This window comes from Silene latifolia, chromosome X, assembly GCF_048544455.1.
Source record: "Silene latifolia isolate original U9 population chromosome X, ASM4854445v1, whole genome shotgun sequence".
NCBI classification, from domain to species: Eukaryota; Viridiplantae; Streptophyta; class Magnoliopsida; order Caryophyllales; family Caryophyllaceae; genus Silene; species Silene latifolia.
The window spans coordinates 24,207,739-24,234,337 of NC_133537.1; the positions used below are offsets into that span (position 1 = coordinate 24,207,739).

Below are 26,599 nucleotides of genomic sequence, written 5' to 3' on the forward strand. Positions count from 1 at the left end.
TTCCTTTTGTTATTCTTTCTCTTCATCTTCATCTTAATCTTCATTTAATTAAAAAATTCCTGAAAACCTCTCAAATTCCCACACAATCTACTAATTCCTGAAAAACAACTCAGTCTCCCTCTCATTTCCCACAAAAAGTTCATCTTCATCTTGATCGTCGACAACTGCCATTTTTGCGAAGTCAAGTTCAGTTTATCTATTTAGGTATTCTTTTTGCTCTTTGATTTAAGATTTAGGTTATAAATTAAATAACTCTATTTTTACTAATATAAATTCATTTTGTTGTTCTTTCTTGGAACTGATAAATGTGGTATAAATTTAGATTAGTAAAAATGAATTGAAATTATTAAAGTTACAATTGTTTGGCGTGTGTAAAAACCGTGGTATAAGTTTTTTTTTCTGTTCTATATTCTCTAAATCGTATTTAGAGTATGTTAATTAAATCACAATTAGAGTAATGTGTTCTATATTCTCTAAATCATTTGTTTAAACTTATTAACAGTTTTTTTTGAAAATATTTTTATCGAAATTTAACATGCCATCCAACATCTACGCTCTCCTCGCTAGGACTGTAACTTCAACATGCTAAGTGGCTAACTTTAACTCTAGCGTTCACTCTTTGTAACTTGAGTGTAACTCCAGAGCTGTGTAACTTCAATAGACATTCTTTGTTACTGTAATTTTGTTGAGTGAAAACTTAATTCAATGTGTGTGTAACTCTATTCGTTTTAGCTTGTAATGTCAAATCTAGTGTAACTTCAGCTGAAAGTATGTAACTTCAATCCAAGTGTAACTTTAATTCACTCTGTGTGTAATTCTAATTGTGGAACTTCAATCCAAGTGTAACTTCAATAGTGAATATGTGTAACTGTAATGCATTAGATGTGTAACTTTAATACAAGTGTAACTTCAATAGAGATTGTGGAACTTCAATCCCAGTGTAACTTCTATAGAGACTATGTGTAACTGTAATGCATTAGATGTGTAACTTCAACATGTTTTGTAGTGTTAATCAAAGTTTTAACTGTGATTGTCTGAGAGTATAACTTCAGTCTCATTCTGTGTAACTTTAATTCATTCTGTGTTACAATAATACAAGTGTAACATCAATAGAGATTGTGGAAGTTCAATCCAAGTGTAACTTCAATAGAGACTATGTGTAACTTTAATGCATTAGATGTGTAACTTCAACATGTTTTGTAGAGCTAATCAAAGTTTTAACTGTGATTGTCTGAGAGTATAACTTCAGTGTCATCCTGTGTAACTTATTTCGTTCTACAGATGGCAGAGGAAGGACAACTTCAACTTCAAGCGGTGTGTAACTCTATTTCTTTTTGTTCTGTATATTCAATTCAATTGTGTAATTTCAATTCATTTTATGTGTAACTTTAATCCTTTTGTTGTGTAACTTCAATTGAAGTGTAACTTCAATAGACAGTATGTGTAATTATAATACAAGAGTTGTGGAACTTCAAATCATTTTGTTTGTAACCCTAATCATTTAATTGTGTAACTGCAATTAAAACTTCAATTGACTATATGTGTAACTTTAATGCAAGAGATGGGTAACTTCAATCCTAAAGGCTCAGTACTTTATTAGATTAACAATAATTCATTTTCTGTTATATTTCTTATTTGTTTTTTCGTTCTACAGATGGCAGAGGAAGAACAACCTCAACTTCAATCGGTGCCCAAGCGTAAGTCTACAGTCTCTGTGAAGTGTCGTCCAAATAGGCTATTTAAGCCGATTCCAAAGTTTAATGATGAACAACGAGCGGCTATAAATAGACTTGATTTTGGTGGCCTACTCCATCTAAAAATCAGAACCTACCCACTTGCTCATGTGCTATTATTTCTTGATGCATTGAGTGATGGTTCACATATGTTCCGTGCTTCGGAGTTGAAGGAGTTCATGGTTACAAAGTATGATGTTCATGATGTGTTTATGTTACTGTTGGGCTCTAGGCAAATTGAGATTGTTGCTACTGGCCCTGGGAAGGTATCTCAAGAAGAGGAAAACAAAGAGTTGAAAGAGCGTTGGCGGAGGGCATAGAACGTGAACAATTCAGCAGACGGTATCCCCTTAGGCACCATATAAGATGAGCTTGAACGTGAAAGAAACGCCGACGATAACTTCTGCAGGCTATTTGTGCTGTTCTCGATGTCGACATTCCTTGCCCCCACCTCAAACAACTATGTTGATATTAAGCTTTTGAAGGCAGTTGAAGACGTATGTCTTATCCCGCAATTTGATTGGTGTACTTACGTGTTAGAAGCTCTGGTTGCCGCTGCCGAAGAGTCAAAAAGTAAACCTGCTTGTTTGCGGGGTTGTATCCCGTTCTTTATGATCACATACTTCCAGCGGTATGATTTCAGGGGTACGGGCTGCCTCCATGATCTTCCACTAATAAAGCACTGGGACGGAAAAACACTGACGAGCAGGTTAAATGGGGAGTTGACAGGTGGGCCTTTGGGTCGTCTCACCTTGTCTGAGGTGAAGTATCCAAGGTGCACACAAAATAATGCCGATCCTTTGGATAATGAGAAGTCGAAGTTGACCATCACTGATGGCAGCCACCAGCAACTTTGTTCTCTGTCCGACAGAACATCAGAGAAGAAGTTCATAGAGATTGAACTACCACCGGGTGTTCAAGATGATTAGAAAATAAAAGCTCATGCGGTGGATGTAAGTATTTTTTTTGTTTTAACATCGACTCTACTCCAAAAACGCCACATTTTGAAGTCAATTTTGAAGTCCATACTGACGGTGTTGTATTTGATCCAATTTAGGAGGTGCACGAGCTTTATTTAAAGATGCAAAGGAACGTGGTTGCCTTCTACTCATGGTATGCAGATGCAACCTCAACTCTGAAACGTTTAACGATTGGCGGTTCTCCCCTAAATGACCTTGTTTTTACACAAACGACTCAAGATTTCCTTGGAACTGAAAAACTAAAAGATTTTGTTAAGGAAGCAAGTGACATTACTGCACGCCTGAAACAGTCAGTCAATAATGCACCTGTACTGACGGAGAACGTACGACAGGCAAGGAAACATTTAGAAAAAATCACACTTCAAGACAACAAGAACTAGAAGGCGTACATGATGCATGTACTGAAATTGTTGGTAGCGATGTAATACCTGAGACGGATAAGGATAAGGTCTCAACTTCAGTAGAATATGATGATTTGGCTGTAAAAGCATATGATCTTGGTACGTCACAGATAATAAGGACTGTAGATTTCTATAATACGGCTGAAATGAATGAAATATGTCAAAGTGGTGAAGAGGTGAGGGATGTAGAGGAACCAGATCTTCAGCTGCAACAACTTATACGTGAAGTGCCTGGCAGAAATGGACCCCGTGAGTCAGAAAATTCGGATTTGTTGGATAAAGGAACTGAATTTGGCAGTGACCAGTTCGCAGGTCAAGGTTCTGGTCTTGCAACAGCAGATAATATGGAGTTCGTGAAGTTTTATACCACGGCGGAAGTGAATGACGTCTGTAGAGTTAAAGAGGTGGGTGGTCAAGAGGACCGAGATGGACAGAATCCGTGATTAACTGATCAGCAGTCTTCTGATGGTTTTTTCACCTCTGCCGATATAAAAGACGCCTTTCAAAAGGCGCTTGATTTCGATAATGGAACTTTGCAGGAGGTGGGGTTATCTGAGCAGGGCCCTAGCTGTCCGGTTGTTCATGTTCCTGAGAAAGAAGAGGGTACGCAGTTAAAGGAGGTTGTTTCATCTCAATTTCCATTGACTTTTTATACCACCGCTGAAATTAAGGAGGCTTTGTGTGGGGTGCCAGAGGGTGCTAGTGATCTGGTGCTGGAGGATGGGGTGGCTGAACCAAACAACGTCCATGATGTAAGGGCGGTGGAGAAGGCAGATATTGATGTAGTCCAACAATCGACTGTCGAAGAAGTCCGCTCCTGGTATGTACCGTTCACTAATCTTATTCACCATCCATTTTTATTTCATTCACCTAAGCCCTTATCATGCATGGAGGTTGTCCCAGAGAACCTAGGTTGTTCCATTGACTGTGGGGAACCTGTTGCAGAGCAGACGGGCTTATACCGGGTTTTGCAATGCAATAAGAGCATGATGTCAACTGTGTTTAGCAAGAGAAAAGATGTTATGGAGTACGTCTTTACAAGTTCAGACGCGTTTAATCAATTGTAAGTGGCTAATGAACCTTTAGTTGCTTTAATTTCAGTCTGTATAGTACTTTTTAAGATAACATTTGTTTTCTACAGGGAACATTTGGTAATGTTGAACGATTTTAACTTCATATCTCGGGAGGACATGTCAACCCTCAGTCCAGGACAGCAGGTGATGAATAGCGTGATTGATTGTTGGTGTTTACTTCTGAATCATATCGTGTACCAGAATAATCCATCAGGCATTCGTTGTTTCTTGGGGCTCAATCACACTGTAAGCTTCCACTAATTGGTTAATATAAACTTACACTTGAATTGAAGTTACATAATAACATGTTTAGAGTTACATAAACGCTGAAGTGGAGTTACACTTGAATTGAAGTTACACAATAACATGTTTAGAGTTACTCAATCACTGAAGTGGAGTTACACTTGTATTGAAGTTACACAATAACATGTTTATAGTTACACAAACACTGAAATGGAGTTACACTTGAATTAAAGTTACACAATAAGAGGTTTATAGTTACATAAACACTGAAGTGAAGTTACACTTGAAGTTATGTTACACAATATGAGGTTTAGAGTTACACAAACACTGAAGTGAAGTTACTCTTGAAGTTATGAATGACAAGTAAGTTACAAATAATGATTAAAGTTACAAAGAATGAACCATGCAGTTAGAGTTATATATTTAACAAGTTGTTGAGTAATTTCACAACCCAGTGGATATTGACACTTGAATGCTTGCATAGGCCATTGTGTTAGATATTTGGAGGGCAGAAAAGAAAAGGAAACCTGTAGATAAGTCAAAAGATCTGTTCACTGCTTGGGACATGTGGAGTGATTACTGTTCGACCCCATTTCAGATAGAAGCAGATATGGTATATTGTGTTCATATTGAACTGTGGTTTTTGAAACCGTAGCTAAAAGTCTAATGCCTGTGACTATGGTGAAATGAACCTATTGTTTCCAGGTCTTCATCCTAGTGCTATCTGGTAATAATGATCATTACAGTTATGCATGCATAAACTTTTTATCCGAGTAGATTGAGTACCTCGACAATCGATCGTATGATGAAGATTTGGAATTGTTACCTTATGGCTGAATGGCGCATATCGCTGTAATGATTCTAAACAAGTGTGTTAATTTTCTGAGTTAGTTCACCTAAAAAATTATGCAATTATTAATGATTTTGAGTTGACTCAATAACAGGCTGACCAAATGGGGAACTACTTGGTGTCGAAAGGAGTGAGTAAAGGCTCTAAAGTTAGCAAATTCAAGCTTGTTAACATTGTATTCAGTTGGTAGGGGGTCGGTTATTCGCCAAATGACTATGGCATTTACCTGATGCTACATATGCTTTTGTTCTGCGGATTGCCTTTTGATTGTGGGCTAGGAAAAATGGAGGCAATGAACCTGTTCCGTGCTGAGATTGGTGATACACTCGTACTAAGTGACCACAACAGGAACAAGGGAGATGTTCTATCCAGGGTTGAGTCCTATAAAGAGGGTAGAGGTTATGTACTGATGATGAATCCGGATGGCATGAGGACACCTTTATCGAAGGCCGCTCCAAAGAGAACAACTGAGTCCAACATATGGCTGCTCCCACCAAGCGTTGACGCTCCGGTCAGGCTGACCAAAGAATTAATGAAGTTAGGACCAAGTCAGCTCAATCCCCAGCTAGTGCAGCTGTGTCATCCGTTAAGAGCCGGCCACAAGGGAAGGGGGATGGATTGGGGTGTACCCTTGACTACGGGCACGGTGGCTCGAACCCGCTTTTGGTCGGGAATCTGCTACAGAACAACCAAAAATTGTTGAGGGATGTGAAAACGAAACGGAAACAAGTGGCCGACTATTGCTTCTTGGACAACTACAACTTTTCGTATAAGTAAGTGATTTTCACCATTGACGTTTCTGACTCATCTAATGAAGTCCGGGCAACTTGATTAGCTTGCCATATTGCTTGAACACAGTGAAAACTTGCTGTAGTACGCTCGACATGGTACGCTTCATAGAGGCGACATTCTGTCCATGTTGCACGACACCTTAATGTCCTTCCGCGTGATTGAGTGCTGGTCCATGTTGTTGAACCAGTTGGAGTCAGAGGAAAACGAGTTTGCAAAAATGGCCTTCTTTGGGCTACAACATATGGTACTGATCTTTATTCTTCTCATCCAATGTCTACTCATTAAAAGAAACGATTGTGTAACTGTGATGTTTTAGAAGTGTAATTCTAACTCAATCCAGTGTAACTTTAAAAGAGGTGAGGTAATATTTATTAAGTTACACTACTTGTTATTTATAGGACTTCATCCTGAGATTGATGGACAAATTTGATCAAAGCACGCAGTGTAATTGGATATACGATGATTTGTATCTATTGTGGGACAACTACATAAAGGACTGTGGTAAAGCTTTCTCCCTGAACGCAGATTTAATCTTCGTACCACTCAACATTGGCGGCCAATTTGCTTGTGTGTGAATCAACTACATATCCTATACATTTGATCTCCTTGATCACCAGTATCACCCTAATGTGTCCAAATCTGACGTGTGCAAGGCAGCCTGCGTAATTGTAAGTTTTATGCTTAAGTACAATTTAAAATGATTTAACGCATATGTTGTTTTTATTTGACGTAGAACTTTTATTTTAGGCTTCCGCAATGAGCGACTACATGGAAACAAGAGATGTGAGCAGAGGCAGCGAGATTAAGAAGTTTAAACATCGCCAGATCAGATTTAAAGGCCAGAGCCCCTCTCCTAACATCGAAGAGTCTGGGATTTTTTTATGCTGATGCACATGCTAATATACGAGGGTGGTGATCTTGAGCATCAGGACCTTGATAAAAAAGTCAGTCGGCGTTATTTGGTGGTTGAGCTGGCAGCAACCCTGGTACTAGCTGACTTGAACATTCACCGAACAAGTGTTTTAGATAGACTGAAATCATTTATCGATGGGAAAGTGAAAATCAAGAAAGAATTGAATACTAGTCGCAAAGTTAACAAGATATTGGAAAAAAATTAACGTTCATTATCGAGTGTTAATTTTAAATCAATATCTATGTTGGTTCATCCTTTTGTATCAAACTGACAATGTACCTAGTTTTTTTGGGGCAGCAAACCCTTGTATCTTTTGACATCTTAGCATGAAGTTACTTTAATATCAATGTTATGTAACTTTTACCCAATATTTTGGTTAACTTCAATATCAAGTTTCAAAATATTGTCATAACAAGGTGATGTAACTCTAGTCCAAGATTGTGTGTGTAACTTCAATGTGACAGCAGAATAATTGTAGTGACCAACATATGTAACTTCAATCTGACAGCAGGTGAAACTTTTGATTCATACTTGTTATCCTTTAATTGTGTAACTTCAATAAATGCTTTGTTCTTGAAATTCTTAATGAGTATAACTTCAATTCATTATGTGTGTAACTTCAATTGTTTGATTGTATAACTTCAATCTAAGTGTAACTTCAATACATACACAATCAAACCATTGAAGTTACACATTGTGAAATTTATTACCAGTATAACTTCAATTCCTGAAATTTTTTGCTATATAAATTCGAATTAAGTGTAAGTGTAAATCTAATACCAGATTATGAAACTTCGTTTCCCACATTTTAATACCATACTTTAATAAAATGAAATATAAATTTAGTACATCCCAAAATATACTTATAGCATTGACATCTTAATTCAGTACATCACTTCAATAAAATGAAACCCATATTTAAATAATACATCACTTCAATAAAATCAGTTTTCGTCGGACTCGATGGCTTCAGCTGCTTCTTCCTCCTGTTCAGACGAATATTCAGACTGTGGTGGGTGCTTTGCATACAGATTAGGGCAGTTTCTTTTGTTGTGATGAGCCATTTGCTTGCAATTTTTACACATTCGTTTTGGCTTCTTCGCGGCAATAATGGCCTTTATCTTGCTCGACAATCATCTTTTACCGCTCCCCTTGTTTTTTAAAATCTTAGGTGGCAATATTGTTATCTCCTCAATGGCAGGGAAACCAAGTATCTTCTCTAATTCCTGTTGTTTACTCAGTGGCTGGACAAAAGGTCCTAGCGTCACCTTAAAGGCCTGCAGCAAACTGCACAAGCTTTCAACTTCGGCTTACCCCTTAACCCTAAGCAATCCAACTGTTTCATGAACTTCTGACCACAGTTTCGACATCCCAATTTGTTTAGCATCAATGACATCAATGTCGTCTGTTGGTTCACCATAACAATTAAACGAAGAAGAGCGGACTGCATCACTCGTCCATCTTTTAGCAACATACTGACTTGGTATGATCTTATGCCCATTAGATGAGTATATCCATAGGATATGACGACATAATAAACCCTTCCTTTCAAACATCTTACAGGTACAACTAGCCTCACTTGTACTTGGTTACACAAAATGAAAACATTCATCTTTTCTTAAAGTTACACTATATAGTCACTGGGTTTACACAAGATTAATTTGAAAGTTACACTAGCATGTTTTAAAATCCAAGTACACGCAGTTTAAAAAGGTATGTTACCTGGATTATATGCGATATCATAATTCCTTTCACGGCAAGCATGTTTCACAGCAGTGATCTCCAGTCCATCTCTCTCTGCGTACCCCCTTGTTCTACATATATCAACAAAGAACTTTGCTTCTTCCTGAAAGTCGTTGAACACCTCATGGCGGTACACTTTAGCTCCATCTTTTTCTATAGCCAAATGTGTTGACATGTTTGATGATGAGTGTCGGTTATCATTGTCGAGTTTCTTTTGGGTATACCTTTGTTGGTCTATGGCGCTCTCAAAATGCATCCAGAACTCAACCAAGGTACCTGTCATGTGCTCAAATATCTTAAAATAACTGTTTTCACTCTCTGATCTCTGTCTCGTTCTCATAATACTGCCCATTTTTAACTCCCTGTAATGTGTTGTCATTACCCACTGTCCTCTATCTTTGTATGCGTCTGTAAACCATTCAATACCAGCAAGTCTATGTTCTTCTATTATTTCAACTCACCTAGCGTCGAATTCTGCTGCCTCAAGGTCGGCGTCCCATACAATGGCACTAAATTTCTTTATGAAATCCTTATAATCCTTTTTCGTGGCTCCGTATTTCCCCGACACCTTGTTCATGATATGCCACATACAAAAACGGTGCTTGCTTGTCTTGAATACCAGCGGGGCAGTGATAAGTGCATATTTTATATATTTTTACCCCCTATATTAGCTCTATTTTACATGTCTTTTAGCACTTATCATAGTGTTTTGAGCTAATATTTGTTATTCTAGTTGCATTTGCTACTTTCCACATGTTTTGTAGGATACTTAAGCTTTTTGGAGCTAAGATACTACAAGATGAGCTACTAGAGTGCAATGGCTACAAGACCAAGTATTGGACTAGCGTGGAGTATTTGCACGGGTTTTGCATGGAGAATTTGATGGATTAATATGTGTAATGCAATTGTTGTCAACAACCAAAGTCAAGCCCAAATACAAGTCCAAGTCAAGGTGGAAAGCATACGATTCTAACATGCATAGGATGCTCTTTGGAAGCCCTAAAGATGATAGAGCAAGCATTTACCCAGGTGCATTAAGGGTCATTAATCACGTTCTTTGGATTCGTCAACAATTAAACGAGGTATTAAGTGGAAAATACTCGGATAACCTCGGCCCCGATCAGGGCTGGCAAACCCCGATCGGGGTTGACCCCCTCTTGCCATTTTACGTTAGGCCCCTATTTTCTTATAAACAGGGGTCTTAATCCGTCATTAGGGGCGTCTTATTCTTACGTCTCAACACTCTATTACAGCCTTAAGCAATACTTCTCTCAATAGTTTTCATATTTAGTTTACAAATTGTTAAGCTTTCCTTAGTTTAATCTTTCAACATTTTGTTCTACATTCAAGTTATAATACAAGCATTTTCCCATTCAAGTTCACTTGGTTATTTGTTCTTCTCTACAAGTTCATTTCTATTAAGGCATTTCTATTTCTAGTTTACGGTTTTACATTACTATTAGTTTACGCATAGTTTACCATTAGTACTTTATTTACATTACATTAGCATTATTTCTATTACATGTTATACCACTTAGTTTATATAATTCCTACAATCATGTTTAGCATTTCCTACAACCTAGTTTATAAATTACACTTTAATATGAGTAGCTAAATTTCCTAGTCTAGGGGCTAGGAAAGCCATGCAAAATCAAGTATATAAAATGTTAAATTAGGTTGATATAATATTGTATAATTGTTTCTATCACATGCTTGCATCGTCACGTTTAATCTTTGTTTAGGGCCTTATTCAATTGATTAAGTTTGTTCATTCGTTCTAAAGTCGAGAGGCACGGAATTGAATTAGACTAAGCATGTGTAGTAGGACGACCTAGTCATGGACGAGAGTTTCTCTAGGACCCAGTCTATGGTTGACACTAATGCCGTAAGGTGGGTGTCTCTAAGCCTAAACAATTGACAATGTTATTGATATCAAGTTTAACATGATCATATATTTACCCTTGCATGTGTGACCCGACTCCCCTAGACTCCCTTTTATCATATTGTTTACATCACAATTTTTGTTAGTTATCAAACAAAACCAACAAACCCAAAACGAAATCGATTTTGATAGAAATCTTCCCATAGCATTTCACAACGCAATTCTCGAATCCTTGTGTTCGACACCTATTGCTAAAATTATTTGTTGTCTACGGTAATTATCTTTGCATAGGTACACGATAAGCCTACCAAATTTTGGCGCCGTTGCCGGGGAGCACGGTTTTATTGCGTTTTGAATTGTCGATTTAACTTGTTTTCTTTTGTTTTGAGGAACACTTGTTCCTTAAGACCGTTACTTATAATTTTCCTAGAAATTGTTGTCTTATGCCCAGGTCCTCTCGTAGTGGAGAATTACTTTCAGATGATTCCGATCCCGAGAAAACCTTTAGGGGAAGACGACGTTTTTGGAAGGAAGTGAAAAAAGCCTCTTCTCCTGAACAACTTGAAAGTGCTAGAAAGTCTTACCTGGACGATCTAACAAGTCTTGAAGAGGAGGAGGTTTCAAGTTCATCATCTCCACCACCACCACCATCTACTACTAAAAAGATGGTGAAACTTTCCGATCACTCAAAGCCCACCGCGGCCATGCTTCCGGCCGGTATCACAACTACTCAAATTACCGCGTCGGACTTCGAGATCAAACCGGTCTTTATTAGCCTTGTGGAGAGGAAGCAATTTTGGGGAAGTCCTTTGGAGGATCCCAAGTTTGCATGTGCAAAATTTCTGTGACTATTGCTCCATGATCCGTCAAACGGGCGTCACTCAAGCCCAAATAAGGGAAATACTACTCCCTTTATCTTTGAAGGACAAGGCCAAGCTTTGGATCAATAGCCTTGACCGCACCGCCATGGGAATCACCAATTGGGAGACATTAGCTCTTGCTTTCTATCAAAAGTTTTTTCCACCGGAGGAAACTCAAACTTTGAGGAGCCAAATCACCGGATTCCGTCAACAAGCTCTTGAGAGCTTATATGAAGCTTGGGAGAGGTACAAAGAGCTACAAAGGCAATGCCCACATCATGGGCTAGATGATTGGTTTCTAGCTATAACATTCTACAATGGATGTTGTGCCGAGTCCCGAAGGATTCTTGATTCCGCCAACAATGGGCGGTTTGATCAAATTGACACCGATATTTCTCATGCCACGATCGAATCTATGGTGGTCCATGATGTACAATATGTCAATTCCCGAAGTGTGCCACTCAAAGGTAAAGAAGAATCCTCCGACAACTCCGTCTTGCTGGCTCAAATTTCCTTACTCCAACAACAATTGGCGGATAAAGATGCTAGAGATTCCCTACAACAACTCAATGCCGTGTCTTCAATAAGTCAAATCATTGTTTGTGATGGTTGCGCAGGTGCGGGTCATTACACCGCTCATTGCCGAGCTCCTATTGAAGAGGTAAATACGTTTCAAGCTTTTAGACAAAGTTCCTATCAACCGGGTACATTTTCCAACACTTATAACCCGAATTCAAAATTCCATCCGAACTTGTCTTATACTAGCAATGATGTGCTTAACCCTCAACCCCCACCATAACAAAATGCCTATGTCCCTCAACAAAAAAAGTACAATCCTCCACCAGGTTATCAAAACCAACAAAGGCCACCTCAACAAAACTACCAACAAGGGGCACCACCTCAAAATAGCCCACAAAACGACCAAGGAGGAGGTAAGCTTGAGGGCTTGATTGTCCAAATACAAAGGGAATTACTGTCTCAAATCCAAAACAATGATCAAGCTCATAGTGCCGCAATCAAGATATTGGAGCAACAAGTGGCTCAAGTAGCCGCTTCTAGCTCTCAAAGGAAGACCGGCCAACTACCACCCCAAGGTACGCAACCACACGAGACCGTTAATTCTATTTCCTTGAGAAGTGGTACAAGCTATGATGGGCCATCCATGACTTTGGATGACGAAGTGGTTGTTAAAAAGGCCAAGCTTGGATGAAATGACAAAAAGAAGGCTAGTGAAGAGCCTCTTGTTAAGGATCGTGTGCCATTTCCTCATCGGTTATTGATGCTAAAAAGAAAGAGCAAGCTTGATGCCAAAGATGTTGAGCCCCCTATGCCCAAAGAAAATGACGAGGTGATTGTTGAGGAAGTCTCTCCTAATGCTAAGGAGAGTGATGCCGTTTCAAAGAAGGTGGATGTTCTCATGGAGAATGAGAAAGTAAAAGTGAGAGATGTGGAGGAGCTGACAATGATATGCGAGCCGATCTTTAAGAAACTATAGGTTGGAGAACATGAAATCTGGGATGGAGAATGCCAAGCTGCTTTTGACAAAGTCAAAGAAGTGTTATCATCACCTCCAGTTCTAAGCCCAGTTGTATCTGGGTTGCCCTTATCACTGTACCTTACAGTTACGGATACTGCAATGGGGGCTATGCTAGCCCAAACTGTTGACAATGAAGAATGAGCAATTTACTACATTAGTAAAAAGTTCTTAGAATATGAAGTGAAATATACTCCACTTGAAAAGACATGCTTAGCCTTGGTTTGGGCCACAAAGAAGTTAAGGCACTACATGCTTAGCTACAGTGTTAGCATTTATTCAAAAATGGATCCGATCAAGTACTTGTTTGAAAAACCGGTACTAAATGGTAGAATGTCAAGATGGACCCTTATGCTATCCGAATTCGACCTCAAATACGTACCCTTAAAAGCTATAAAAGGAAGGGTAGTGGCCGATTTCCTTGCCGAAAATCCAATTGAAGAAACCGAGGCAATCGACACTTGGTCATTTCCCGATGAGAACGTAATCCATATCGAAGACGATGTGTGGGACCTATATTTCGATGAAGCATCTAACTACATGGGATATGAAGTCGGAATTCTCCTCATATCCCCAACAGGTGAACATGTGCCGGTCTCAATCAAATTGGACTTCAATGTCACCAACAACAATGCCGCCGAATACGAAGCATGTTTGCTCGGTTTGCGTAGCGCTCTAGACCTGGGCGTGAAACGACTTCTAGTGCACGGGGACTCGTCTTTGGTAATCAATCAAGTAACCGGGTCCTGGAAAATCAAAAGTGAAAGTTTGGCTCCTAATCAAATGAGGATCGAGGAATTGGAACGATTCTTTGATGATGTCAAATATGTTCATCTTCCGAGAGATAAAAATTAATTTGCCGATGCATTATCAAAATTGGCAGCCTTAATCAATATTCCCGAGCATATGGATAGTATGCCCATTTGTGTGGAAAGGAGATCCGCACCATCATATGTGAATGCAATCGACAATCCCGAGGAAAGTGAAACCGATCTTTGGTACACCACCATCTTGAAATACAAAGAGATGGGAGAATACCCTTCAGACCTTGACACACGAGAAAAGCGGGCCCTTCGAATGTTGGCGGCCCAATTTATCAAGACCGATGACGGGCAGTTATACAAAAAGACCGCCCAAGGAGTTCTTTTACGATGTATCGATAAATCAACTTCCGAGAAGGTTATGGAAGAAGTCCATGACGGAGAATGCGGGCCACACATGAACGCCCACATGTTAGCCTAGAAAATCATGAGGTTGGGTTACTATTGGACCACGATGGAAGTGGACTGTCGGAAATATGTTAGGTACTGTTATAATTGCCAAATTTTATTGAATGTCCAACATGTACCTCCTTCGATGTTGTACACTATGACATCTCTCTGGTCATTTTCAACCTGGGGAATCGACATAATTGGAAAGGTAAACCCTTCCGGAACGGGAGGGCATTGCTACATTCTAGTTGCCATTGACTACTTCACGAAGTGGGTAGAAGCTAAATCCTATAAGGTTCTCAATGCAAAACAAGTGGCAAAATTCATTCAGAATGACATTATTTGCCGATATGGGGTCCCACACGAGTTCATAAGTGACCATGGTACCCATTTTCAAGTTGAAACCGAACTTATACTTCAGAAGTATAAGATCAAACATCACAAATCATCACCTTATCGCCCACAGAGAAATGGTGCGGCAGAAGCTGCCAACAAGACTGTTGCAACTATTCTAAGGAAAATGACCGATAATTATCGGGAATGGCCTGAGAAGATACCCTTTGCATTATGGGGGTATATGACTTCAATAAGGATAGCAACGGGGGAAACCCCATATTATTTGGTGTACGGGATGGAAGCGGTTCAACCAGTCGAGTTAGAAATACCGTCTCTAAGAATCCTACTTGAAAGTGAGGTCCCAGAAGCTGATTGGGTCCAACCCCGATATGATTCTCTAGTAATGCACGATGAGTGCCGTTTAAATGCCTTATATCATGTACAACTCTACCAGAAGAGGATAGAGAGGGCCTTTAACAAAAAGGTTAAACCCCGAGGAATCAAAGAAGGAGATTTGGTCTTGAAATCCGTGCGTGCATTGTTGCCGGTAGACCCGAGAGGTAAATTCAAACCAAATTGGGCCGGCCCATATTTAGTCAAGAATATTTTGTCGGGTGGAGCCGTTCGATTGACAGATCTGGATGGGAATGACTTTGCAAACCCAACAAACTTAGATCAACTGAAGAAGTACTACCCTTGAAAAGGGACCTCATTTTCAAATGTTATGAAATAATATTTGAAATTGCAATGCAATTAGAATAAATCATAAGTTGTCGGTATTTGCCGACACTACATTAAATACCTTTGTAACCGAAACTACGGACTCGGTTTGATTCTGCGCAAGCAGATACGTAGGCAACTCTTGAAAAGAGTACAACCGAAACATCAATTTTGTAATACAAAAATGAAATTTTTTGAATACAGAAATTGGGGATTCTTAATAAATAATAGATTTTTTTTTTATTTCAAATTCCGGGCGAAGCCCATTACAACTTTTATTTCCGAGCGAAGCTCATCACATAAACGAGAAGGAAAACACACAACATAATATAAATAATAATAGTAAAATATCCAAGACTAAGTCTCAAGCCTAGCTACAACCCGGGCCGCGCGACCCATCACCACGAGACGATGTTTCACCCATCTTCACTCTGGCCCGTTTCGCCGGAGGACTCCAATCTTCTTCCCGCGGGCCTAGTCGGACTCTCACGACTATTCGAGGGCCGAGCGTGTGAGCTAGTGTCGGCCCAATTGTGGTCGATGAACCCAATCTTTGCCAAACACTTGAAGTCTCAGGGTCAGTCTTAGAACCCTCACCAGTCTCAGCTTCGGTCTCATCTAGAGTCGGAAAAATTTCCTTGAAATAGGCCCGGTTCTCTAATTCCTTTTGGTGATACTTCCAAGCTCGAACATCATCTTTCTGCAATTTCTTGCGGATCTCGAAGCATTTCTCAGTAGTTCATGCCGAATAAGAATTAGAAACCCATGTTGTCTCTGCGGGTTTGACCATAAGCCAAATGGTCCATGAATGCCAAGCCCGCAACTAACTTTGACACTTAGAACGGCTAACATCAAAGATTGGGCCTCTAGCAGCCTCAATCTTAGGGAAAATCTGTCGACGACCGAATTGGCGAAGTACTCGGTTCGGATAAATATAGGTCGAATGATCTAGGCCCAGTAAGGTAGTATACCTAGTCTTATCCATATCAGAGAGGCCCGTAAGAAAATCCAAAGATAGCCATTGTAAAGTCCAACGAATATGGGACCCAGCTCCAATAGTTATCACATCGTGCCAATAGCTTTCGGTCATACCAAATCCACATCTTGGTGTCTGAGAAGGAAAGCTACTTACTCGATACTTCTTAGAAGTTAGTTTATCAATCAATCCAAGCCTCTCAAAAAAATGGAAAGCCCGCTGGAAAGAAAGGAGGCGGTAGCAGAAAAAAAAAAGCAAAAAAAAAGGGCAAAAAAAAAAGCAAAAAAAAAACGGCAAAAAAAAAACGCCGAAAAAAAAAGAAAAAAGAAAAAGAGAAAAATCAAACCTGAAGAATTCGGGTTGATCCAGTATATGGCAAGGCGGGATTGTGTTTCCGAGCATCCAATCCTCTTATGGTTTCAGCAAGAATAACCCAAGCTGGGTTTAAACCATTTCCCATTTGCTCAACAATCCAAACCATTTCCCTGGCCCGATAAGTCAATCATGCTACCTTCAAAACAATAAAGGAAGCAAGATAAGCCCAAATGCCCGTCGTCGGTAAACAGTAGCAATTTCGGGATCATTAGTCTCCTTAAACTTGGAAGCTAAGGCAAGTAGGTTAACTCGCCCTCCATCAATGATATTGTCAACCTCAGAACGAGATAAGTTGAGGTAGTCACGGAATTTTGTTTCCCATCTTGTTAAGAAATCCGGGATAGCAGGCTCTTGAGAAGGGTTCCACCCTCCTAGAATAGTAAATTCCTCAGGAAGAGGGCAAATTTGCCCTTCGGGAAAGGTAAAGACATGATGGGTATGATCCCATCTTTTCAAGCATTCATCTTAGAATGCAATTTGAGGAGAAATTTGTCTAAAGACAAGGATTTGTTGAATCCCCATCTCCACAAGTATTTGTGTATCTTGTTTTCTAAAATCATTAGCCCAACCTTTCATAATTCCAATTAGTGAACTCATGTTTGAGGAATTTTTTGTGAAAATGATTGAGAAGAAAAGTTGGAAAAGATATGCAATTATGAAAGCCTTGATCCCCTTTATATAGGAAACAAGGGGATCCGTTTATGGAAACTCCAAGAGTTACCATCCATGGAGGCCGTGTGGGCCTCGGACACAGGCCAAGCCAGGTCGGGCAGGCCGCCACCCCTCTTCCCTCTCGAGTCGCGTGTTTTCGCGAGTTTTTCAATTTATGTTCGGGCGTTGAATCGTCCAATCTACATTTTTCAACCCCAGCGAGTCAATATTTAAGTATAAGCTTGCACATTTTATGAGTTATAAGCACGGGCTAAGCCCATTTTAATTTCTTGAGTCGTGTCGGAGTCAAAATCTCATGTTCGACGATAGATCAGGTCAATGACCCAACGTTTTCAAAATTACAGGCCTAAGGCCTAAAATCATTTTTCAAATATCCGTGATCCAAAAATATTTTTATCCCCAACGGGTTACCAACTTTAAAATCTCGGGTCGACCGCCCGTACAAATCAATTTTATTACAACTCCCCAGCAGAGTTTCATTTTACAACTCCCCAGCAAAGTTTCATTTCAAACATTTCAAATCTTTCAAATCTTTCAATTTCAAGGATCTAAGTTCCAATTACATGCTTTATGTGATTGTTATTGCTGCATGTGCCTTTCCTAATATAGAAGAAAACATTTCAACTGGGGGCTCTAAAGTCGTAGGCTTTAGAGACCTACTTCAAGAAAATCGTAAATCTCTGTCAACAGCAGAAGCAACGGTTATCTTTTTGGAAAAAAATCCGTTCACCCAGGCATACTAGCAAGAAATGCGTCCCCTTCAATGCCGAACTACGATCGCGGGTTTGATTCCATCACAAATGGATACGTAGGCGCCTGAGAATAAGGCTCAACCCACCATTTATTCAAATATCAAGGTCGAAGACAACCAATCAGAAGCGGGAGAAACAAATCCCCACGGAGTTTCAGGTATGTTCTCTTCTTATGGCTGACGAGCTTATATGCGTGGTCTAATGGACGTTAAACGACCCGCAGAATCCTCAGGTCGTTGGACTTGGGGTATACTTGGACTAACACCTTGTCCAAGCCTCAGTCAAAGTGGGGGTTCTGTAGATACCCGTATCTGTCGATATTGGCATCTATAGAAATCCCGACCAACACCCGATGATGATAGGACGTTATGTACACAACTGTTCGACTTAGTCATTATACCGTGCTCATTTTCGATGCAGAATGGGCGTTATCGACGAGGAATTTAATTAATTTAAATGAAATTTAAATTAGTTTTCACATTTCAAATGAATTCATTTTATTTTACCTTAATTTGAATTTGTTTACCCATATTTATTTTTATTGAAAATAAAATATATATTATTTTTCGTCATTTAGTTTATTTTGATTTGAAAAATCATTTTAAATTGCATTTTAAATCTCGATTAGAAAACTCGAGTTTCGTTACGATCTCTAGCTCGAAGGAGCTCGATTTGGAGCTCGATTTTGAGCTCATTTTGATCCACTTTTCAGAAAGATTTCTAACGCATTTTCATCTACAGAGAGTATAGTATTCAAATATCCTTGCTCGCAACCCAACCTACCATTTTAACCCACCTTGTACCTCCCATTGACACAACTACCCAAATCAAGCCCGAGCCTCGACCTTTGCTCACTTACGGTCGGATCGACCTATCCTGGGCCTCGAAGCTCGAGCTCGAACCAACACCTATCCAAAATAGACACTCAAGCCTACCCACTAAGCCTTATCCAGTTAAAAATATCAGTCAAATACTACTCATAATTCGTTGCCAAAACCGTGAATTACAACTTCTAAGAAGTTGTTATTCTTCCTTCCATAAATTCAATCCAAATCTTCCAATTCTAGTAGGAAACCTATCTATAATATTAATAAGACTAATTAATATTATTTTAGGAGCTTCCAACTCAGAAAATAACCATAAAAGCCACCAAAATTTCGGACAACACAAACTGCCAAAAAAGAGTTTATTTCGCTTTCCTAATTTCAATCCAATCTTTCTTTAAGGTAAAATATTTGTCGGTATCTTTTCCATACTTGATAAATTTATCTTTTAGGAAGTTACAACTCATTGAAAGAAGCTCATAAATCTCATTCACATTGCTTATTCCAAATGTGTGAGAGTAAGACTTCCTTACTTTCCATAATTCAATCGATATCTTTTTTTTTATTAAGAGAATGTATCTGAGTCTGGATGGAGTTAAAAAATTGGAAAAGACTCTTTATTTTTTTGTGTGAACTGTCCAACCCACCTAATCCCTTCCCCAAGCAATCCTTTCACTATAAATACCCTTCATTCATCCTTCATTTAAGGGATTAAAAAAAAGAAAATCTAATACAATTAAAAGTTTAAACCCTCATCAAATCACTAGACATCGAGACACAAACCCTAAAATTTCGTGCCTCAAACCCTAAAATGACCTGAACTAAATCCCAGATCTGAAAACTAGACTCTCTTAGGTTTCTAAAACATCTTTCGGATCTAAAATCGGATTAGTAAACGAATTCACAAAGCTAAAAACAAAATCAACCTTTATTTTCTAAGAAAATTTCGGTTTTCCAAACAAACTCGTCGAAGGCGGCCCCTCAAGACAATATCTATAATCGATTATGACACGAAGACTTTTTCAACGATACATGTAGGTTGTGGGTGCAATAATCCCTTTCTCTTTTTCCTCCTTTATTTCATTTTCTTCAATTATTATCATATATTGTTTATATCGTTAACTAGCTCGTTTGCATGTTGATTTCGATATTATTATGATATAACTTATGTATGAAGGAGGATGGGATATCATATATTGTTGTTAATGCCGATGGATGGCTTATACGTGTGGATTTGTTTTCTGTTAGGAATTATAATGATTTCTGACAATCTTGTTGCACATATCGCATGTTTATTTCAATTAAGCATAGAACTTGTTTAATTATGTTCTTTTGTTAGATCTACCTTAGAATTTGTTTAGATCTGATATTTTTGGCATGTTAACATATAAAAGATGAAATCTTTTTTTATTAATTCACAGGTTTTGCTTTAATCAATTGGATATGATTAATTAGAATTGCATAAAATCGCATGAATAGAATTGTTTGTGTTGATTTGTTTTTCTCACATGTTTGAATCCTTCATATGTCACGTTTTCTTCTAAGACTAAGAATTGTCTTATTTTCACATGTTTACTCACATGTCTAATTTAGTTATGAAATAATTAAAGTGAGGATTGCATGTTTGTTTTAATCAGATTAATTATGAAGTAAATTAATCTAACTTGATTGTTTATTACATGTCACATGAATGAAATCCGACTTGACTTAGAATAGGTCTTGTACGATCCCAAGTTGGCCGAATAGGTCTCGACCAACCTCGTTATGCATGCCCTCCATGGTTTGCTCTTTGCATTCGTTTGTTGTTTGATTTGCAATTGTTATTGTTATTGTTATACAACTAATGTTTGCTAATCTATCTTATGCTAAAGATAAGTAAACTTTCTTCTCTATCTCCTTTTTGTTTGTTTACTAGAATAGTTAATGAACTTCACATGCTAAATAACTCGACGAAGTTTAATTGCATTAAATCGACATAGAATTGATGTCACATGCTAGGGTTTTAAAACAACGATTGTATATATGAATTCGTAGCCAATATAGCCATTGTTTTCTATTAGTAGAAACCGTTATTGCAACGGGCGGGGTTGGGTGTTAATTAAAGAATTTAATCAAAATTCCCAACACGTAAACTCAAACGAACCTAAATCTCTACTTGGTTTCTAAATTCCATTTAAAAATTTAGTGGCGACTCTAAATCACATATTCTCGCGTGGATGTAAATTTCCCTTGTCCACACCGACTTAGTTTAATTCACATGCTAGGATTAAAACGTTGGATGTTGTATTGCATGCATATAATCGACAACATATCAAGTATGAATAACTTCCCTAATCATTAGTAGAGGCCGCTATCGAGGCGGGCGGGATTAGGTGTTCATTAAAAGGACTTCCTAATACGTACCCTCACCCCTTACTCTAGATCTCTGTGAACTTCCTAATACGAGTTCTTAGTGTCTATGTCATTAATTTGTGTCTTGATATGACGCGAAATATTTGAACGGTTTCCAATTTTCCACAATAAATTGGTGGCGACTCCACAAAGGCAAATGCTTGTTTCCTAAGCGACCCCCGTGGGCCCCCGGTGTCCACAGTTTGGCGACTCCGCTGGGGAGTAATACACTTACGTGTTGCCAAGGGTGAAACTTGAACAAGGTTAGGGAATGGTTTATTTGAGACAGTTGTCAGTTTTCATTACTCGACCTTCCTAGGTCGTTTTATTCGGCCTTCCTAGGCCCAACCCAACCCATTCGACCAATCGTCCCGTCTGGACGGTCCAAATTCTTATCTGGGCCTAAGGATGGATAGCGATTGACGTCAACCATACCATGATGCTTACTCATGTTTGTATCAAGGGCTTTCACTACTCGAGGAAATTGACTAGGAACCGACCTTACTCATGTTTGGCACGGACCTCTCCACAGACCCGGGTTTGATTGCTCGGTATGGCAACCCACCCTTTTAAGCTGAAACCCTTCTAAATGCACTCAGCATACCGTTATAATGCCTGTATAAATGCTTGTATCATATGTGATCACCATTTTCTTTTAAACGAAACCATGACGAATTTTGTAAAATCAAAATAAACACCTTTTAAGAATGTAAATCTTTTTCGAAAATGGCCTAAAATAGCGCAAAATAAGCCGAAACTCCGTCCAAATGTCGAGTCAAACTTCGGGCCTCAAACCCATTTCAAAAAAAAAAACCAAAACCAAAAGAAAAAAACGTAAAAAAGTCCAAAAAAAAAAAACATTTTAAACCAAAACACTTTCCAACCGTGTAAATTGAACATGTAAATTCAATTGGGCTAAGTTAGAGTCAAAGTTCAAACCGACTATGTCCTAGTCAGAACTCTATCAAGTCATAAACCCGTCTTCCTTTACACTTTGGGTCTTTTCAAATTCAAGTCAAGTCCTAAGGCGTCACGCCGTCATTTTGGACCCCCGTACCCCAATTCAGTTAGGATCTACACATTTTCGACACCTCGAGTCACACGTTCCGAGGCTTAACACACGAGTCTCAATGGGCCTCATATTTGAATCTAAACTACAACAGTCTTCTTAAACACCTATAACCAAACCTCGAGTCTAGAATCAAGATTTGTCGTCAATCCAGTCAACCATATAAATGTCACTCTGTCGAAGTTAACACTCGAGTCTAAAATTAAAGTCAAGCACCGTGAATTCAAACACGACAAGTCGCTCACGACGTTTCACGAATTCACAAGTCAAGTCTGGATCTGTCGTCTTACCCTCGTGTTTACTTGTCCCTTCCTGTGTTCCTTGTTTGTTGCCTTGGTATGCGTGATCCCATGTCGAATCGAGTTGTAATGCGCATAATTTCTGTCGAGTAGGAATCCAGCAAGTTCCGTCAGTCAGCAAGGTCATGAAGCAGTTCAAGCCACAATCACCATGTCCCTCCAAGACGTTTATGCCATCGTCCTACGAGTTCAAGCTACAGTGGAAAATTTGAGCATTCGCGTCCTCATCCTTGAAAATGGAATGGTGGAAAAGAACACGCCACCTAGAGAAACCTCTAGTCTAGGTCGTCCAAAGCTTACCTCTTGCAATAACCATTGTCCTAGAAAGGCGAAAACAGCTGAAAGGAAACCTGGGAGGCATCAAAGGGTGCTTACCGATTTAGGCATGTCTTATGCCGATGCTTTGAAGAGACTCTCTTCCTAAGGCAAGCTACATCCAATAGGTCCGACTCCGGATCCACCTTTAGAGAAGCAAGTGAACCTCTTGAAGGGCAACAAATATTGCCTATATCACCAAGGTAGAGGCCATGATATTGGAGAGTGTTTTCTCTTGAAACACACCATCCAAGATATGATCGAAGAGGGCAAGCTTCCAGTGCCACCTTCTATCGAGAGATCCAAGAAGATCAACCCTCCTGGGTCTAGCAACACTAAACATGATGTAGAACCATCCCTAGATTGTTCTCATCTCCTCGAACCTGGTGACGACGAAGAAATCAATGTCCTCGAAGACGATGATATCCAAAGTGGAATGCACATGCTGTCCATTGCCTTCAAAAATAAATTTTCCAATTTAGAGGGAGCCCTTGATAATCTAAACTCTCGACTTTCCAACATGGGGAGTCAGTTTGCTGAAATGGCTAAGAAGCTTGAGATTGAAAGTGTCCAGACAAACCCTCAACCTGACAGTCCTAAAGCAACAAATGAGCAACGTATCTCTAGTTATTCTCATCCAAGAATCAAAATCAACAAAGGCAACCTCATGAAGCCTTCGTCAAGGAAACCTTACAACCCTCGCAGGTCATTCAAAAATCTAGGCATACCTTATGCCTTAGCCTTGAACAAATTATCCTCTTTAGGTCTTCTTCAACCTATATGACCTACACCAGATCCAGAAAAGAAGTCTAGGTTCTGGGATGAGAATGCATATGGCCAATATCACAGGGGCAGGGGACATGATACAGAGGTGTGCCATAAGATCAATCATGTGATCCAAGATATGATCGAAAGTGAAAAATTGTCCCACTCAACCTTTAGCCCACAAGGCAACTTAGGCAATCCTCATGGATATACCACTTATCAAGAAACTCTTCTTAATTGTTATCCTTCCAGTATTCCCAATGATGAGGACGAGGTGCTCAAATGGGTGAATGCTCAAAGCCAGATGCCAAAGCCAGTTGTTGGAAGAGTAGATGTACAAGCGTGGGCCGATGATTTGTGGACATGGGCCACGGGGGCGCTTGGGAACAAGCGTTTGCATTTGTGGAGTCGCCACCAATTTATTGTGGAAAAATGGAAACCGTTCGAATACCTCATGCCATGTCAAGACACAAAGTAGTGACATGAACACCAAGAACTCGTTATCCTTAGCATTCTATATCTAGAATGACTCTCGTGGATGCCAATGAACACGAATGTTCACAGAGATATGGAGTAAGGGGTGAGGGTACGTATTAGGAAGCTCTTTTGATCGAACACCTAATCCCGCCCGCCTCGATAACGGCCTCTACTAATGATTAGGGAAAATCGTCTATACTCGATATGTTAAAGGTTATATGCATGCAATGCAACATCCAACGTTTTAATCCTAACATGTGAGAATTAGACTAAGTCGGTTAACACGTAATTTATCATACAAGTGGGTCGAAGTAGAGATTTAAATTGATTAAATGTGAAAACTTACAAGCAATACAATAAAAGAAATACAATAATAAAATTTACAATAAAGAAAATTACAATAATTACATCGGATTTATTGATTTATGTCGAAAATACATTTAAAACGGATAGTTTGAGAAAAGAAAGAATAAACAAATAAACGAACAGATTAAGGGTGATAATACGAATAATAGTTAATTATATACGTAATTGATAAACTAGGTCAAAGCAAAATGGGAGTTCCGAGACAGAAATCAACCAGGAACAGGCGCAGCAGAACTGCGTCCTTTGGAAGAGGCGCAGTAGTCGCTGCGTCTGTTCCTTTGTTCAGTTCTGGCTATGAAGCCGAAATTGCAAGTCGTTAATATTCGTTGGTGATTTTAATGGTTGATTATGAATAGTTGTCTCGGATAAAAGTGATTATCAGATTATTTACATGTGATTGAGGTCATAAAAACGATAAAACATGAACGAAACTAATTGATACGAGTTAATACAAGATTAAAAGGATTAATTATGAATACAAATTAATTAGGTTAAATAAATTATTAATGATGGATATTATAAATAACAGATGGGAATATATCAAAGATCGAATTCCAGAGACTCAATATTAATGAATCGAATCTCTAAAAACCGGATTGACTTTAATGACAAAAACCCGCAAATATGAATTATAAGGGATTTAAGTCGGGATTTAATGACGAATTTAATACTAATGACGATGAATAATATATTACATGTTAGAGTTATTATGCCTAAATTATTATATCAAAGAATCAAAGAATAAACGAAAGCAAAATAAAAACAAACGAATTGACAAAAGACGAAGGAAGAAGAAAAGAAGCAGGAACTGCGGCAGCCTCACGAAGAGGTGCAGCAGGTACTGTGTCCCTTCGAAGAGGCGCAGCATTTGCTGCGTCTTTTCTCGACGGTTGTCTTCTAATAATCCGTGAAAAGAGTTTAAAACAGGGTTTTATAAATTGGCTTTAAGAGTATTTTCGACATAAACCTTACATTATGATTACAAAAATAAAGAACAATAAATAAAACAAGGATTATACACCCTCAGACTTACATGTTTGAGGAAACGAAATGAACTAAGTATACGTTTAGTGATGCTCGACTCGAATGTAGAGGAAAGTGCCCTCGTAAGAGGAAAACGAACAAGATTGATTAAAGTTGATTATGGTGGAGTTGGTCAAGTTGGTCGGTCATGCAAAACGAGGCTGGTTCTCAGAAAGATCCGAGCTTACGTGGTCGAAAGTTCAAGCACGTAGACGCCAAAAAGTAAGAACGTGGTCTAGAATACAAAGGGAGAGGAGAAGGGCGGACACTCGCGTGAGAAATATGAGAGACCGAAGGTCTCTATTTATACTAATCACACGGAGGAAGTAAGGTTTTTCGGAGAAACTTCGGAAGTGAATCTCGAAAAGATATGAAAAGATACGAAAAAATACGCAAGAAAGGACTTGGGAAGAGGCGCAGCAGGCACTGCTTCTCTTGGAAGAGGCGCAACAGTTGCTGCGTCCTTTCCCAAGTGGGTTCCTTCTGCGGAAGAAAGCTTTTCGTGTTTTGGTTATGGAATAACGCATTAATCTTGTTTTCCTTAATATTTTGTGTGAATATTACGGGAAATTCTTTACCAAAGATTAAAAAGATTGCAAAATATGGAATAGAAATATCCGAAACATTCCAGAACATCCTGACTTGGTTTTAGAAAATGAAGACGGTTTTTTTACCCGGACTTCAAATGTAGTCTAATTACTGCCAAAACGACCGTATCGGCACGTAGATGACAATTAAGAGGTAGACACAAGTGTTTGAGCGATCACTTGACAATAAACTTACGAACTATCACAAATCGTTCTGCGTACCAAACATGCGGCCTAATCATCACCGGGTGGTTTGCGGGAGGTACAGAAATGAGGTGTCTACAGAGCCCCCACTTTGACTGAGGCTTGGACAAGGCGAAAGTCAAAGTATAGCCATCAGGTCAATCGAAGATTACAACCTGACGACTATAGCGACGCGAGGCGGCTCAAGGGGCCTGAACCAAGGACCTGTCGTCGGGAACATTTTAGAGTCTGTC

General features: G+C 39.1%; 1 protein-coding gene and 1 non-coding gene across 2 annotated transcripts; one reads left to right on the forward strand and one right to left on the reverse strand.

The window, feature by feature from the left end:
• Positions 1-11,648: 11,648 nt before the first annotated feature.
• LOC141624683 (small nucleolar RNA R71) lies at positions 11,649-11,755 on the reverse strand. Its single transcript, XR_012534488.1, has one exon. It is a non-coding gene; the product is annotated as a small nucleolar RNA R71 (small nucleolar RNA).
• A 1,582-nt stretch (positions 11,756-13,337) lies between these two features.
• LOC141617047 (uncharacterized) lies at positions 13,338-14,246 on the forward strand. The gene is made up of 2 exons (XM_074434217.1): positions 13,338-13,770; positions 13,888-14,246. The coding sequence occupies exons 1-2, from the start codon at positions 13,338-13,340 to the stop codon at positions 14,244-14,246; spliced, it is 792 nt and encodes a 263-aa protein (XP_074290318.1).
• The last annotated feature ends 12,353 nt before the right edge of the window (positions 14,247-26,599 follow it).